At 44.4% G+C, this 14,399-nt stretch overlaps 1 protein-coding gene across 1 annotated transcript in view; it reads left to right on the top strand.

Annotated features, from left to right (window-relative positions):
* Positions 1–14,399, top strand: part of LOC311103009 (supervillin-like) — a gene marked incomplete at its 5' end in the record, with an annotated part of 110,015 nt that overhangs the window by 72,424 nt on the left and 23,192 nt on the right. The window contains one exon of the mRNA XM_084144504.1: positions 8,574–8,710. Within this exon, the coding sequence (XP_084000630.1) occupies positions 8,574–8,710 (137 nt within the window). The remainder of the gene's footprint in view (positions 1–8,573; positions 8,711–14,399) is intronic.

The raw sequence follows: 14,399 nt of genomic DNA, 5'->3' as shown, positions 1-14,399 counted from the left end.
AGAACAGCATCTAGTAAAGATGAGGTCAAGCGTATTGCCTGCCTTGTGAATAGGGGGGGACGGTGAGAGGGTGAGGTCAAAAGAGGAGAGGACTGGAAAGGAGGCGGCAGAGAGAAATGAGTCAAAGGTAGACGTAGGGAGGTTGAAGTCACCCAGAACTGTGAGGGGTGAGCCATCCTCAGGAAAGGAACTTATCAAGGCGTCAAGCTCATTGATGAACTCTCAAAGGGAACCTGGAGGGCGAGAAATGACAAGGATGTTAAGCTTGAATGGGCTAGTGACTGTGACAGCATGGAATTCAAATGAGGAGATAGACAGATGGGTCAGGGGAAAAAGAGAGAATGTCCACTTGGGAGAGATGAGGATTCCTGTGCCACCACCCCGCTGACCAGATGCTCTCGGGGTATGTGAGAACACATGGCCAGACGAGGAGAGAGCAGTAGGAGTAGCAGTGTTTTCAGTGGTAATCGATGTTTCCGTCAGCGCCAAGAAGTCGAGGGACTGGAGGGTAGCATAGGCTGAGATGAACTCTGCCTTGTTGGCAGCAGAACGGCAGTTCCAGAGGCTGCCGGAGACCTGGAATTCCACGTGGGTGGTGCGCGCAGTGACCACCAGGTTAGAGAGGCAGCAGCCACGTGGTGTGAGGCGTTTGTATAGCCTGTGCGGAGAGGAGAGAACAGGGATAGACAGAGGCATAGTTGACAGGCTACAGAAAATGGCTACAATAATGCAAAGGAGATCGGAATGAAATGAACTAAACATCTGGGAAAGCGAGAGAGCGGGGCCTCCCTCACTTACATTTCACTGAAACACCCAAATATAACTCTCCCAACATCCACCTCAGAAACTATAATTGTTGTAAACAACAGCGGTTCAATGTTTTCTAGGAATAGACTAACTTAGTTTATTCAGCTAGCTAACTTGGTACAGTATTCTTCCGTGAAAATCGTCCAGGGCACCTAGTCATATGACGCCACAGCCAACTAGCATGCCGGACTCCAACAACACAGTTTAGCACCAATACTCAGCCACAACAAACCACCAGTTTGTCAACACGCCAAGCAGATCATTCGTGTCCGTGTCTAACGTTGTGGGTTAGTCCCGACAGCTTGAGCGAGTCTGTCGTCAACTTATTCAGCCAGTTAGTTAGCTAGAATAGTTAGCATACTAGCTAGCCATTGCTTTCAGACAAAGAAGAAACCCCTCCTCCCATGGCACGAACACACAGAGAGAGCCAAGCTAACGTTAACTAGTCACCCATGTCCCGAATTCCCTTGAACGACTCTGGCTACCAGTATGTAAAAACAAAACACAAATGTAGGTTATAACTTACCCCTAGCAGCTACTGTTAGCTAGCCAAGTGCAAAGCTAGCCACTGAATTGACTCAGCCAGTTCGCACCTGTTCGCTAGGTCGTTCCAGCTATTGTTTAGTAGCTATCCAGGTAGCAACAAGCTATCTAAATTTCAAGCACAGTAGCAACTTACTACCTAACGTTAACGTTTCAGACAATGAGGTTAGAAAAACAGCTAAATGGTAAGCATTATTGTATGTAATTATTGTAGGCAGCTAGCTGGCGTAATTACAGGTACTCTCAGGCATGAAACAACTATCCACAGTTGCTAATAGTTACCAGTAGCTACCCGCTAGCTAGTCCAGGTAGTGGGTTAGCTAGCTTCGTGCTTCACTGGGCTCAGGCGAATACAATACTAACCTACAATAATTACATACAACAACCCACGATAACTACCTACAATACCTAACTACAATCTAAATACATAGTTTAAGCTTTACTCGACAAAGCCCAAACGATGTATATAAGCCAAGCTTACCTCCCGCCAGAGAGAGACACAACCTTCTTCACCCGCTTCGAGGGAAAACACCTCATGGCACAATGCCTCTCCCCCATGTAACCTACTTGTTGTATGTACTGACGTACACTACCAGTCAAAAGTTTGGACACACCTACTCATTCAAGGGTTTTTCTTTATTTTTACTATTTTCTACATTGTAGAATAATAGTGAAGACATCAGAACTATGAAATAACACATATGGAATCATGTAGTAACCAGAAAAGTGTTAAACAAATCAAAATATATTTTCTATTTGAGATTCTTCAAATAGCCACCCTTTGTATTGATGACAGCTTTGCACACTCTTGGCATTCTCTCAACTAGCTTCATGAGGTAGTCACCTTAAATGCATTTCAATTAACAGGTGTGCCTTACAATTTGTGGAATTCCTTTCCTTCTTAATGTGGGGGGGGGGGGGGGTATACAGAAGATGGCCCTATTTGGTAAATTGACCAATTACATATTATGTCAAAAACAGCTCAAATAAGCAAAGAGAAACGACAGTCCATCATTACTTTAAGACATGAAGGTCAGTCAATACGGAAAATGTAAAGAACCTTGAAAGTTTCCTCAAGTGCAGTCGCCAAAACCATCAAGTGCTATGATGAAACTGGCTCTCATGAGGACTGCCACATGAATGGAAGACCCAGAGTTACCTCTGCTGCAGTGGATAAGTTCATTTAGAGTTACCAGCCTCAGCAATTGCAGCCCAAATAAATGCTTCACATAGTTCAAGTCACAGACACATCTCAACATCAACTGTTCAGAGGGGACTGTGTGAATCAGGCCTTCATGGTCGAATTGCTGCAAAAAAACACTACTAAAGAACACCAATAATAAGAAGAGACCTGCTTGGGACAAGTAACACGAGCAATGGACATTAGACCGGTGGAAATGTGTCCTTTGGTCTGGAGTCCAAATTGGAGATTTTTGGGTCCAACCGCCGCGGTGTGGGTGAACGGATGATTTCCGCATGTGTAGATCCCACCGTAAAGCATGGCGGAGGAGGTGTTATGGTGTGGGGGTGCTTTGCTGGTGACACTGTCTGTGATTTATTTAGAATTCAAGGCACACTTAACCAGCATGGCTACCACAGCATTCTGCACCAATACGCCATCCCATATGGTTTGGGCTCAGTGGGACTATAATTTGTTTTTCAACAGGACAATGACCCAACACACCTCCAGGCTGTGTAAGGGCTATTTGACCAAGAAGGCGGGTGATGGAGTGCTGTATCAGATGACCTGGCCTCCACAATCCCCCGACCTCAACCCAATTGGGATGGTTTGGTATGAGTTGGACCACAAGTGCTCAGCATATGTGGGAACTCCTTCAAGATTGTTGGAAAAGCATTCCAGGTGAAGCTGGTTGAGAGAATGCCAAGAGTATTCAAAGCTGTCATCAAGGCAAATGGTGGCTATTTGAAGAATCTAAAATATAATATTTTTTGGTTACTACATGATTCCATATGTGTTATTTCATAGTTTTGATGTCTTCACTATTATTCTACAATGTAAGAAAATAGTAAAAATAAAGAACCGCTTTTGAATGAGTAGGTGTGTCCAATCTTTTGACTGGTATTGTATGTGTAACTGATAGATGCACACTAGATGTTAACGTTTTTAAATATATGTAAATTATAAAGTATTTTGTCTGTAATGTCTTTTTCGTTATGTGTCGGACCCCAGAAAGACTAGCTGTCACCATTGGAGTCGGCTAATGGGGATCCTAATAATCAAATCAAAGGTTGAGCCGGCTGGGAGGAAAGGGGACAGTGAGACAAAGTATGTGGAAAGGGAGGAGAGTAGGGTTGAAGAGGCACATTAAGGAGACAGGAGGGAGAAGGATTTAGCAGAAGGGGAAAAGGATAGGATAGAAGAGGAGAGAGTAATGGGAGCGAGAGAGTGAAGATTGTGGTGGCACATGACCGTCTGGGTAGAGTGGGTTGCAGTAAATATGGTGAGAAAAAGAAACAAATTAGTGATCAGAGACATGGAGGGGGGTTGCAGTGAGATTAGTAAGTGAACAGCCTCTAGTGAAGATGAGGTCAAGCGTATTGCTTGCCTTGTGAGTGGGAGGTGACTGGGAAAGGGTGAGGTCAAAAGAGGAAAGGAGTGGAAAGAAAGAGATAGAAATAAATTAATTTAATTCAGGGGTCGGGAGGTTAGTTGTCTAGTACGATGAGTGGTGAGCCATCGTCAGGAAATTAGCTTATCAAGGTGTCAAGCTTGTTGAACTGTCCAAGGGCACCTAGTGGGCAATAGATGATAACAATGTTAAGCTTGAGTGACAGTGACCACATGGAATTCAAATGATGAGATAGACAGGTGAGAGAGGGGGGAAAGAGAACATTTCCACTTTTTTATTTATTTTATTTTACCTTTATTTAACTAGGCAAGTCAGTTAAGAACAAATTCTTATTTACAATGACGGCCTACACCAGCCAAACCCGGACGACGCTGGAGAAATGAGTAGCCCTGTGCCACCACCTCGATGACCAGATGCTCTCTGACTATGAGAGAACACATAGTCAGATGACGAGAGAGCAAACTTAACATGTGTAAATATTTTTATGAACATAACAACATTCAACAACTGAGACATAAACTGAACAAGTTCGACAGACATGTGACTAACAGAAATTGAATAATGTGTCCCTGAACAAAGGGGGGGGGGGGTCAAAAGTAACAGTCAGTATCTGGTGTGGCCACCATCTGCATTAAGTATAGCAGTGCATCTCCTCCTCATGATTTGCCAGTTCTTGCTGTGAGATGTTACCCCACTCTTCCACCAAGGCACCTGCAAGTTCCCGTACATTTCTGGGGGGAATGGCCCTTGCCCTCACCCTCCGATCCAACAGGTCCCAGACGTGCTCAATGGGATTGATATCCGGGTTCTTCGCTGGCCATGGCAGAACACTGACATTCCTGTCTTGCAGGAAATCACGCACAGAACGAGCAGTATGGCTGGTGGCATTGTCATGCTGGAGGGTCATGCCAGGATGAGCCTGCAGGAAGGGTACCACATGAGGGAGGAGGATGTCTTCCCTGTAACGCACAGCGTTGAGATTGCCTGCAATGACAACAAGCTCAGTCCGATGATGCTGTGACACACCACCCCAGACCATGACGGACCCTCCACCTCCAAATCGATCCCGCTCCAGAGTACAGGCCTCGGTGTAACGCTCATTCCTTCAACGATAAACGCGAATCCGACCATCACTCCTGGTGAGACAAAACCGCGACTCGTCAGTGAAGAGCACTTTTTGCCAGTCCTGTCTGGTCCAGCGACGGTTGGTTTGTGCCCATAGGCGACATTGTTGCCGGTGACGATGTCTGGTGAGGACCTGCCTTACAACAGGCCTACAAGCCCTCAGTCCAGCATCTCTCAGCCTATTGCGGACAGTCTGAGCACTGATGGAGGGATTGTGCGTTCCTGGTGTAACTCGGGCAGTTGTTGTTGCCATCCTGCACCTGTCCCGCAGGTGTGATGTTCGGCTGTACCGATCCTGTGCAGGTGTTGTTACACGTGGTCTGCCACTGCGAGGACGATCAGCTGTCCGTCCTGTCTCCCTGTAGAGCTGTGTTAGGCGTTTCACAATACGGACATTGCAATTTATTGCCCTGGCCACATCTACAGTCCTCATGCCTCCTTGCAGCATGCCTAAGGCACGTTCACGCAGATGAGCAGGGACCCTGGGCATCTTTCTTTTGGTGTTTTTCAGAGTTAGTAGAAAGGCCTCTTTTGTGTCCTAAGTTTTCATAACTGTGACCTTAATTGCCTACCGTCTGTAAGCTGTTAGTGTCTTAACGACCGTTCCACAGGTGCATGTTCATTAATTGTTTATGGTTCATTGAACAAGCATGGGAAACAGTGTTTAAACCCTTTACATTGAAGCTCTGTGACTTTATTTGGATTTTTACGAATTATCTTTGAAAGACAGGGTCTTTTTTTGCCAAAGCTACAAAATAGCAAAATGAGATCATCTGTAAATAACTAGGTAAGATACTCAAGTGAGAGTGGTGTGGAGCTTTCCTCTCTTTCTTTCCTCGAATAACTCCGCAAAACAACTCGGCTGAACGTCTTTGTTTCGGCGACAACACCGCCATGATGTGCTAGATGCCTTGCTTAAGATTTATAAAAAAAACAATCCACTGGGGCAGACTAGCTTGATTCTTTCTTGCTGCAGATTTCTGCTCCCCTGATTGCAGAATAATTTACACATATTTTTAACCAGACGATTATATCGCGTGATATACTTATTGTTTGGAAGGCTGCCGATGTGCTCCCCCTCCACAAAAGTAGTTACTGGTCCGACATGAATAATTATCACCCAGTATCTACATTTTCTTGGCTAGCAATCTGTTTTTTTTGCTGCGCTTTTCATTGACCTATCGAAGGCATTTGATACTGTTGACCATTCATTATTAATTCGTAGGTTGTCTGAAATTGGCACCATGCAATTGGTTTGAAAGCTACCTGACACACAGGACACAATGTGTATCTTCTGATGGTGTTAAGTCAGGTTTCCTTGATATTACTAAAGGTGTGCCACAAGGGTCGATTTTGGGCCCTGTACTTTTTCAAATCTATCTAAACAATATTTGTTTGTTTTGTAAGAAATTGTAACCTCCACTTGTATGCGGACGATACGGTCGTGTATTCTTTTTCCCCTTCTGTTGACAAGGCTCTTTCTGATTTTCAGCCTGCCTTCATTGTTTTACAGAAAAGCTTTATTGACCTCAAACTAGTATTTGTGTTTTGCAAGGCGCACAATAATGACTCCATTGTTTTAAGCATCTGTACCTTGGATGGTGCCTACATTGATTGTGTCTCTGCTTATACGTTTCTGGGTATCTGGATAGACGACAAGTTGTCTTTAAAAAACACACAGAGTTAAAAATTGTGTTCTCCTATAGAAATAGGTCATGCCTCTCGCTTTATAGTAGAAAGCAGATCATCAGATCATTCAGTCAACGTTCCTACCGGTCCTAGACTACGGCGACATCATTACATTTTAGTCATTTAGCAGACGCTCTTATCCAGAGCGACTTACAGTTAGTGAGTGCATACATTTTTCACATGAATGCATCATCTATATGAATGCAGCTGCCAATACACTGAAACTATTGAATGCAGTTTATCACAGCGCACTACGCTTTATTGCGGTAGACCGGTTCAGTACACATCACTGCATTCTGTATCAGAAAGTAGGTTTGCCCTCTTTGAGGCCTCATAGATCGATGCATTGCTCTCTTTTTGTTTATAAAGCTCTTTTACAAAAACTCCCGCTGTACCTAACATCATTAATAACCTTTAGGCGTACAAGTTACCATACCCGGTCTCAGGGATGGCGAACTCTGGAGATTCCTTCGGTCTCTACAGAGTTAGGTAAATCAGCTTTTAGTTTTTTTTGCACCTTGTGGAATAATCTCAAACTCTTTACAATTGGATTAATTGGTGCCTCTAGAGCATTTTGATTATTAAGGATATTTTCAATGAAGAATGTATTTGTTTTCTGTGATTGTTTTGTATCTCTGTTTTGCTTTTTATATTGTATTAATTTGTATATTTCTGTAATTACAGGCCTCATCTGTAAAATAAACCTTGGTCTCAGCAAGACTCCCTATCAAAATAAAGGTTAAATAAAAAAATGGCCTTAACCAACCACTCGCTCCCCCCACCGCCATTTGCTACTAGATCTTTGGAGAGACATACATGTCAACAATGCTACATTAAACACAACAGTTTAGAGGATAAATCTGAGCTGGAATCCCAAACACCTTTCACACAAAGGAACAGACAGTCTCGTAGTAGATCATCTTACAATGACAACAAAAACACTCCAGGGACTGGAGTCATCATTTATGTGTACTATACTGATAATGGTTTATCCTAACAAAGGAGGAAGGCAGTGTGTTCTTTTGACTGTCGCGTCACATTGAGGAGAAAGATATCTCAGGCTGTGTCTCAAATAGCTCCCTATTCATTATGTAGTGCACTACTTGTGAATTAGGGTGCCATTTGGATGCAACCTCAGTCCTCAGAGAGGTAATTCGCCTAGATTAGACAGGTATTGAGGGCAGGAAAAACATCTTCCTCTTCCATGAATCAAGGAGACTTACTGTAGCCTATAACGAGTATGCTAAGGCAAACCATCCAGAACAGTGAGCAGCAAAATGTTGTGTACATCTTAAATGGCAACCTATTCCCTATATAGTGCACTACTTTTGACCAGAGCCCTATGGGAATAAAGGGAATAGGGTGCCATTTGGGATGCGTCTGTCTGCTGCTGCATGCTAATTTACTAAATTACATTATTGTTTTGTCCTGGCTGTCTTCTAGTCTGGGGAAGGAAGAATGGATTGTGTACGTTGTGCCTGTTTGCGCTGCTTATTGCAGCCACATCTGTCACAGTAGTAACCCATTTCCTAGTGCTGCTGTGCTGAGGTCCAATTGGCATTTTTACAAAAGCCACAAAGGATGCTCTTGAAGGGTGTCCTTTACTTTCCAGAGGATGTAAAAAAAAAAGGTGTTTGTTTTGGTTCCTCATGTTACCCAGGTCACTTCGCTCTTCCCTGGGCTAGCCTGTCCGGCCAACAAACCCCCCCCCCCCTTTCTAATCCAGCCCAAATCCAATAAGACCAACCAGACCACATTATAATAATATATGCCTGTCTGTCTGTGTTTGTTTGTTTCTGTCTGGTTTATTATAACCAGGCCGAAGGCACGTCCAAACCAGACTAGTAGAGCCCAGAGCGTCCTCTCTAAACAGCGGGGATTGCTTTCTGCTCATCACTCCCCATCACTGCTTCATCTGGACCGGAGAGTTTGCCAACGTCATCGAGAAGGCCAAGGTGAGTCCGCTATGTTGTAACGGCCATGTTAATTTTCATTCAGTCTTCTTACTCTTCTTGGTGTTATCAGTAACTTGATCAAACTTTATTGTCCCTAGAGGGAAATTCGGTTCATGAGCAGGGGTAACATGATCAAAACACATGCACCAATGTTGTCATACATGTATTGTAAATATTGCTGGTCAGTGTTGTCTTATTGGATATACAAAAATATAAACGCAACAATTTCAAAGATTTTACTGAGTTACAGTTCATATAAGGAAATCACTCAATTGAAATAAATTCATTAAACCCTAATCTATGGATTTCACATGACTGGGAATACAGATATGCATCTGTTGGTCACAGATAGCTTTAAAAAAAAAAAATTGCCTTTGGAATGTTGTCCCACTCCTCTTCAATGGCTATGCGAAGTTGCTGGATAGTGGCAGGAACTGGAACACGCTGTCGTACACAGCGATCCAGAGCATCCCAAACATGCTCAATGGGTGACATGTCTGGTGAGTATGCAGGCCATGGAAGAACTGGGACATTTTCAGCTTCCAGGAATTGTGTACAGATCTTTGCGACATGGGGCCGTGCATTATCATGCTGAAACATGAGGTGATTGCGGAGGATGAATGGCACAACAATGGGCCTCAGGATCTCGTCACGGTATCTCTGTGCATTCAAATTGCCATCGATAATATCATAATTGCCCAAACCATAACCCCACCACCACCATAGGGCACTCTGTTCACAACGTTGACATCAGCAAACCGCTCACCCACATACACGTGGTCTGCGGTTGTGAGGCTGGTTGGACGTACTGCCAAATTCTCTAAAACTACTTTGGATGTCAGGTGGATGGATCATCTTGGCAAAGGAGAAATTCTCACTAACAGGAATGCAAATAAATTTGTGCACAAAACTTGAAAGAAATACGCTTTTTGTGCGTATGGAAAATTTCTGGGATCTTTTATTTCAGCTAATGAAACATGGGACCAACACTTTATATTTTTGTTCAGTATAGTTACATTAGGTATGTTTCTATACTCCATAGATGAACGCGTGTAACCATCTTTCAGTGGGGTTTAAAGGGACTTTGTTCATCCACAGACAGGAACAAAGAACTCCCTGTGGAAAAAGGTGGAGGGGTATGTCTCATGATTAACAACTCATGGTAACGTACAGGAACTCAAGTCCTTTTGTTCTCCCGATCTGGAATACCTCACCATCAAATGCCGACTGCATTATCTACAGAGATAATTTTCTTCAGTTGTCATTGCCGTGGACGTCTACGAATAGACCAGCTATGACCTTCGTAAGGCAATTAGAGGCAAAAAGGGTCGCAATTCAACGGCTCAGACATGAGACGCATGTGGCAGGGACAACAGACAATCACGGATTATAAAGGGAAAACCAGCCACGTCGAGAGCACTGACACCTCGCTCCCGGACAAGCTAAACACTTTCTTTGCCCGCTTCGAGGAAAAGTACACAGTCGCAGAAGTGGGCCCCTGCCGCTTACGAGGACTGTGCTTCCGATCTCCGTGGCCGACGTGAGCAAGACATTCAAGCTCGTTAACCCTCGCAAGGCTAACAGCCCAGACGGCATCCCAAGCCGCGTCCTCAGAGCATGTACAGTTCAGCTGGCTGGAGTGTTTACAGACATATTTAATCTCTCCCTAGCCCAGTATGTTGTCCCCACTTGCTTCAAGATGTCTACCTTTGTTCATGTACTCAAGAAAACTAAGATAACTTAATTAAATTACTATCGTCACATAGCACTCACTTCTGTCATCGTGAAATGCTTTGAGTCGCTAGTGAAGGATCATATCACCTCCACCTTACCCGACACCCTAGAATCACTACAAATTCCATACCGCCCCAGCAGATCCACGGACGACGCAATCGCCATTACACTGCACACTGCCCTATCCCACCTCGACAGGAGGAATACCTACAGTGCTATGAAAAAGTATTTGCCCCCTTTCTAATTTTCTCTACATATTTGTGATACTGAATGTTATCAGATCTTCAACCAAAACCTAATATTAGATAAAGGGAACATAAGTGAAAAAATAACACAACAATTACATATTTATTTCATTTATTTCATAAACAAAGTTATGCAACACCCAATTTCCCTGTGTGAAAAAGTATTTGCCCCCTTACACTCAATAACTGGTTGTGCCATCTTTAGCTGCAATGACTCCAACCAAATGCTTCCTGTAGTTGTTGATCAGTCTCTCACGTCGCTGTGGAGGAATTTTAGCCCACTCTTCCATGCAGAACTGCTTTAACTCAGTGACGTGTGGGTTTTCAAGCATGAACTGCTTGTTTCAAGTCCTGCCACAACATCTCAATTGGGATTAGGTCTGGACTTTGACTAGGCCATTCTAAAACTTCTAATTTGTTGCTTTTTAGCAATTTTCATGTAGACTTGATTGTGTGTTTTGGATCATTGTCTTGCTGCATGACCCAGCTGCCCTTCAGCTTCAGCTCACAGACGGATGGTCTGACATTCTTCTGTAGAATTCTCTGATACAGAGCAGAATTCATGGTTCCTTCTATTAAGGCAAGTCGTCCAGGTCCTGAGGCAGCAAAGCATCCCCAAACCATCACACTAGCACCACCATGCTTGACCTTTGGTATGATGTTCTTACTGTGGAATGCAAAGTTTGGTTTTCACACTGCCTGCCCTCCAGGGCATCTACAGCACCCGCTGTAACAGGATTGTTAAGCCTTGAGACATGGATTGTGTATGTGTGCCAATCAGAGGGTGAATGGGCAAAACAAAAGATTTCAGTGCTTTTTGAATGGTGTATGGTAGTACGTGCCAGGCACACCGGTTTGTGTCAACAACTGCAACACTGCTTGGTTTTTCACGCTCAACAGTTTCCCGTGTGTATCAAGAATGGTCCACCACCCAAAGGACATCCAGCCAACTTGACACAACTGTGGAGTCAACATGGGCCAGCATCCCTGTGGAACGCTTTTGACACCTTGTAAAGTCCATGCCCCGACGAATTGAGGCTGTTCTTAGTGTTTTGTACACTCAGTGTATGTATATACTGTATTCTAGTCTTGGCTCATCATATATACAGTGGGGAGAACAAGTATTTGATACACTGCCGATTTTGCAGGATTTCCTACTTACAAAGCATGTAGAGGTCTGTAATTTTTATCATAGGTACACTTCAACTGCCAGAGACGGAATCTAAAACAAAAATCCAGAAAATCACATTGTAGGATTTTTAAGTAATTAATTTGCATTTTATTGCATGACATAAGTATTTGATCACCTACCAACCAGTAAGAATTCCGGCTCTCACAGACCTGTTAGTTTTTCTTTAAGAAGCCCTCCTGTTCTCCACTCATTACCTGTATTAACTGCACCTGTTTGAACTCGTTACCTGTATAAAAGACACCTGTCCACACACTCAATCAAACAGACTCCAACCTCTCCACAATGGCCAAGACCAGAGAGCTGTGTAAGGACATCAGGGATAAAATTGTAGACCTGCACAAGGCTGGGATGGGCTACAGGACAATAGGCAAGCAGTGTGGTGAGAAGGCAACAACTGTTGCCGCAATTATTAGAAAATGGAAGAAGTTCAAGATGACGGTCAATCATCCTCGGTCTGGTGCTCCATGCAAGATCTAACCTTGTGGGGCATCAATGATCATGAGGAACGTGAGGGATCAGCCCAGAACTACACGGCAGGACCTGGTCATTGACCTGAAGAGAGCTGGGACCACAGTCTCAAAGAAAACCATTAGTAACACACTACTACGTCATGGATTAAAATCCTGCAGCGCACGCAAGGTCCCCCTGCTCAAGCCAGCGCATGTCCAGGCCCGTCTGAAGTTTGCCAATGACCATCTGGATGATCCAGAGGATGAATGGGAGAAGGTCAGGTGGTCTGATGAGACAAAAATAGAGCTTTTTGGTCTAAACTCCACTCGCCGTGTTTGGAGGAAGAAGAAGGATGAGTACAACCCCAAGAACACCATCCCAACCGTGAAGCATGGAGGTGGAAACATCATTCTTTGGGGATGCTTTTCTGCAAAGGGGACAGGACGACTGCACCGTATTGAGGGGAGGATGGATGGGGCCATGTATCGCGAGATCTTGGCCAACAACCTCCTTCCCTCAGTAAAAGCATTGAAGATGGGTCGTGGCTGGGTCTTCCAGCATGACAACGACCCGAAACACACAGCCAGGGCAACTAAGGCTGGCTCCGTAAGAAGCATCTCAAGGTCCTGGAGTGGCCTAGCCAGTCTCCAGACCTGAACCCAATAGAAAATCTTTGGAGGGAGCTGAATGTCCTTATTGCCCAGCGACAGCCCAGAAACCTAAAGGATCTGGAGGAGGTCTGTATGGAGGAGTGGGCCAAAATCCCTGCTGCAGTGTGTGCAAACCTGGTCAAGACCTACAGGAAACGTATGATCTCTGTAATTGCAAACAAAGGTTTCTGTACCAAATATTAAGTTCTGCTTTTCTGATGTATCAAATACTTATGTCATGCAATAAAATGCAAATTAACTACACTGTAACTACTACTGTATCCACCTTTTCTATTCACATTCTGTCCATACTGTCTATACACACCATTCATATACATATATACAGTATATATACAAAAGTATGTGGACACCCCTTCAATTTAGTGGATTTAACTATTTCAGCTATGACAGCTGTATACAACTGAGCACACTGCCATGCAGTCTCCATAGACAAACATTGGCAGTAGAATGGCCTTACTGAAGACCTCAGTGACTTTCAACGTGGCACCGTCATAGGATGCCACCTTTCCAACAAATCAGTTTGTCAAATTTCTGTCCTGCTAGAGCTGCCCCGGTCAACTGTAAGTGCTGTTACTGTGAAGTGGAAACTTCTAGGAGCAGCTCAGCCGCGAAGTGGTAGGCCATACAAGCTCACAGAACGGGACCGCCAAGTGCTGAAGCGCGTAAAAATTGTCTGTCCTCGGTTGCAACACTAATTACTGAGTTCCAAACTGCCTCTGGAAGCAACGTCAGCACAAGAACTGTTTGTCGGGAGCTTCATGAAATGGGTTTACAAGCCTAAGATCACCTTGCGCAATGGACGAATCTGGGTTTGGCGGATGTCAGGAGAACGCTACCTGCCCGAATGCATAGTGCCAACTGTAACGTTTGGTGGAGGGGGAATAATGGTCTGGGGCTGTTTTTCATGGTTCGGGCAAGGCCCCTTAGTCCCAGTGAAGTGAAATCTTAACGCTACAGGAAACAATGACATTCTAGACGATTCTGTGCTTCCAACTTTGTGGCAACAGCTTGGGGAAGGCCCTTTCCGGTTTCAGCATGACAATACCCCTGTGCACAAAGCGAGGTCCATAGAGAAATTGTCTGTCGAGATCGGTGTGGAAGAACTTGACTGGCCTGCACAGAGCCCTGACCTCAACCCATCGAACACTTTTAGGATGAATTGGAACGCCGACTGCGAGCCAGGCCTAATCGCCCAACATCAGTGCCCGACCCTACTTATGCTTTTGTGGCTGAATGGAAGCAAATCCCTGCAGCAATGTTCCAACATCTAGTGGAAAGCCTTCCCAGAAGAGTGGAGGCTGTTATAGCAGCAAAGGGGGGACCAACTCCATATTAATGCCCATGATTTTGGAATGAGATGTTCGACGAGCAGGCATCCACATACTTTTGGTCATGTA

The sequence above is a fragment of the Coregonus lavaretus genome, assembly GCF_964263955.1.
Source record: "Coregonus lavaretus genome assembly, chromosome: 2".
Taxonomy (NCBI): domain Eukaryota; kingdom Metazoa; phylum Chordata; class Actinopteri; order Salmoniformes; family Salmonidae; genus Coregonus; species Coregonus lavaretus.
This window is presented reverse-complemented; position numbering and strand designations above follow the sequence as displayed.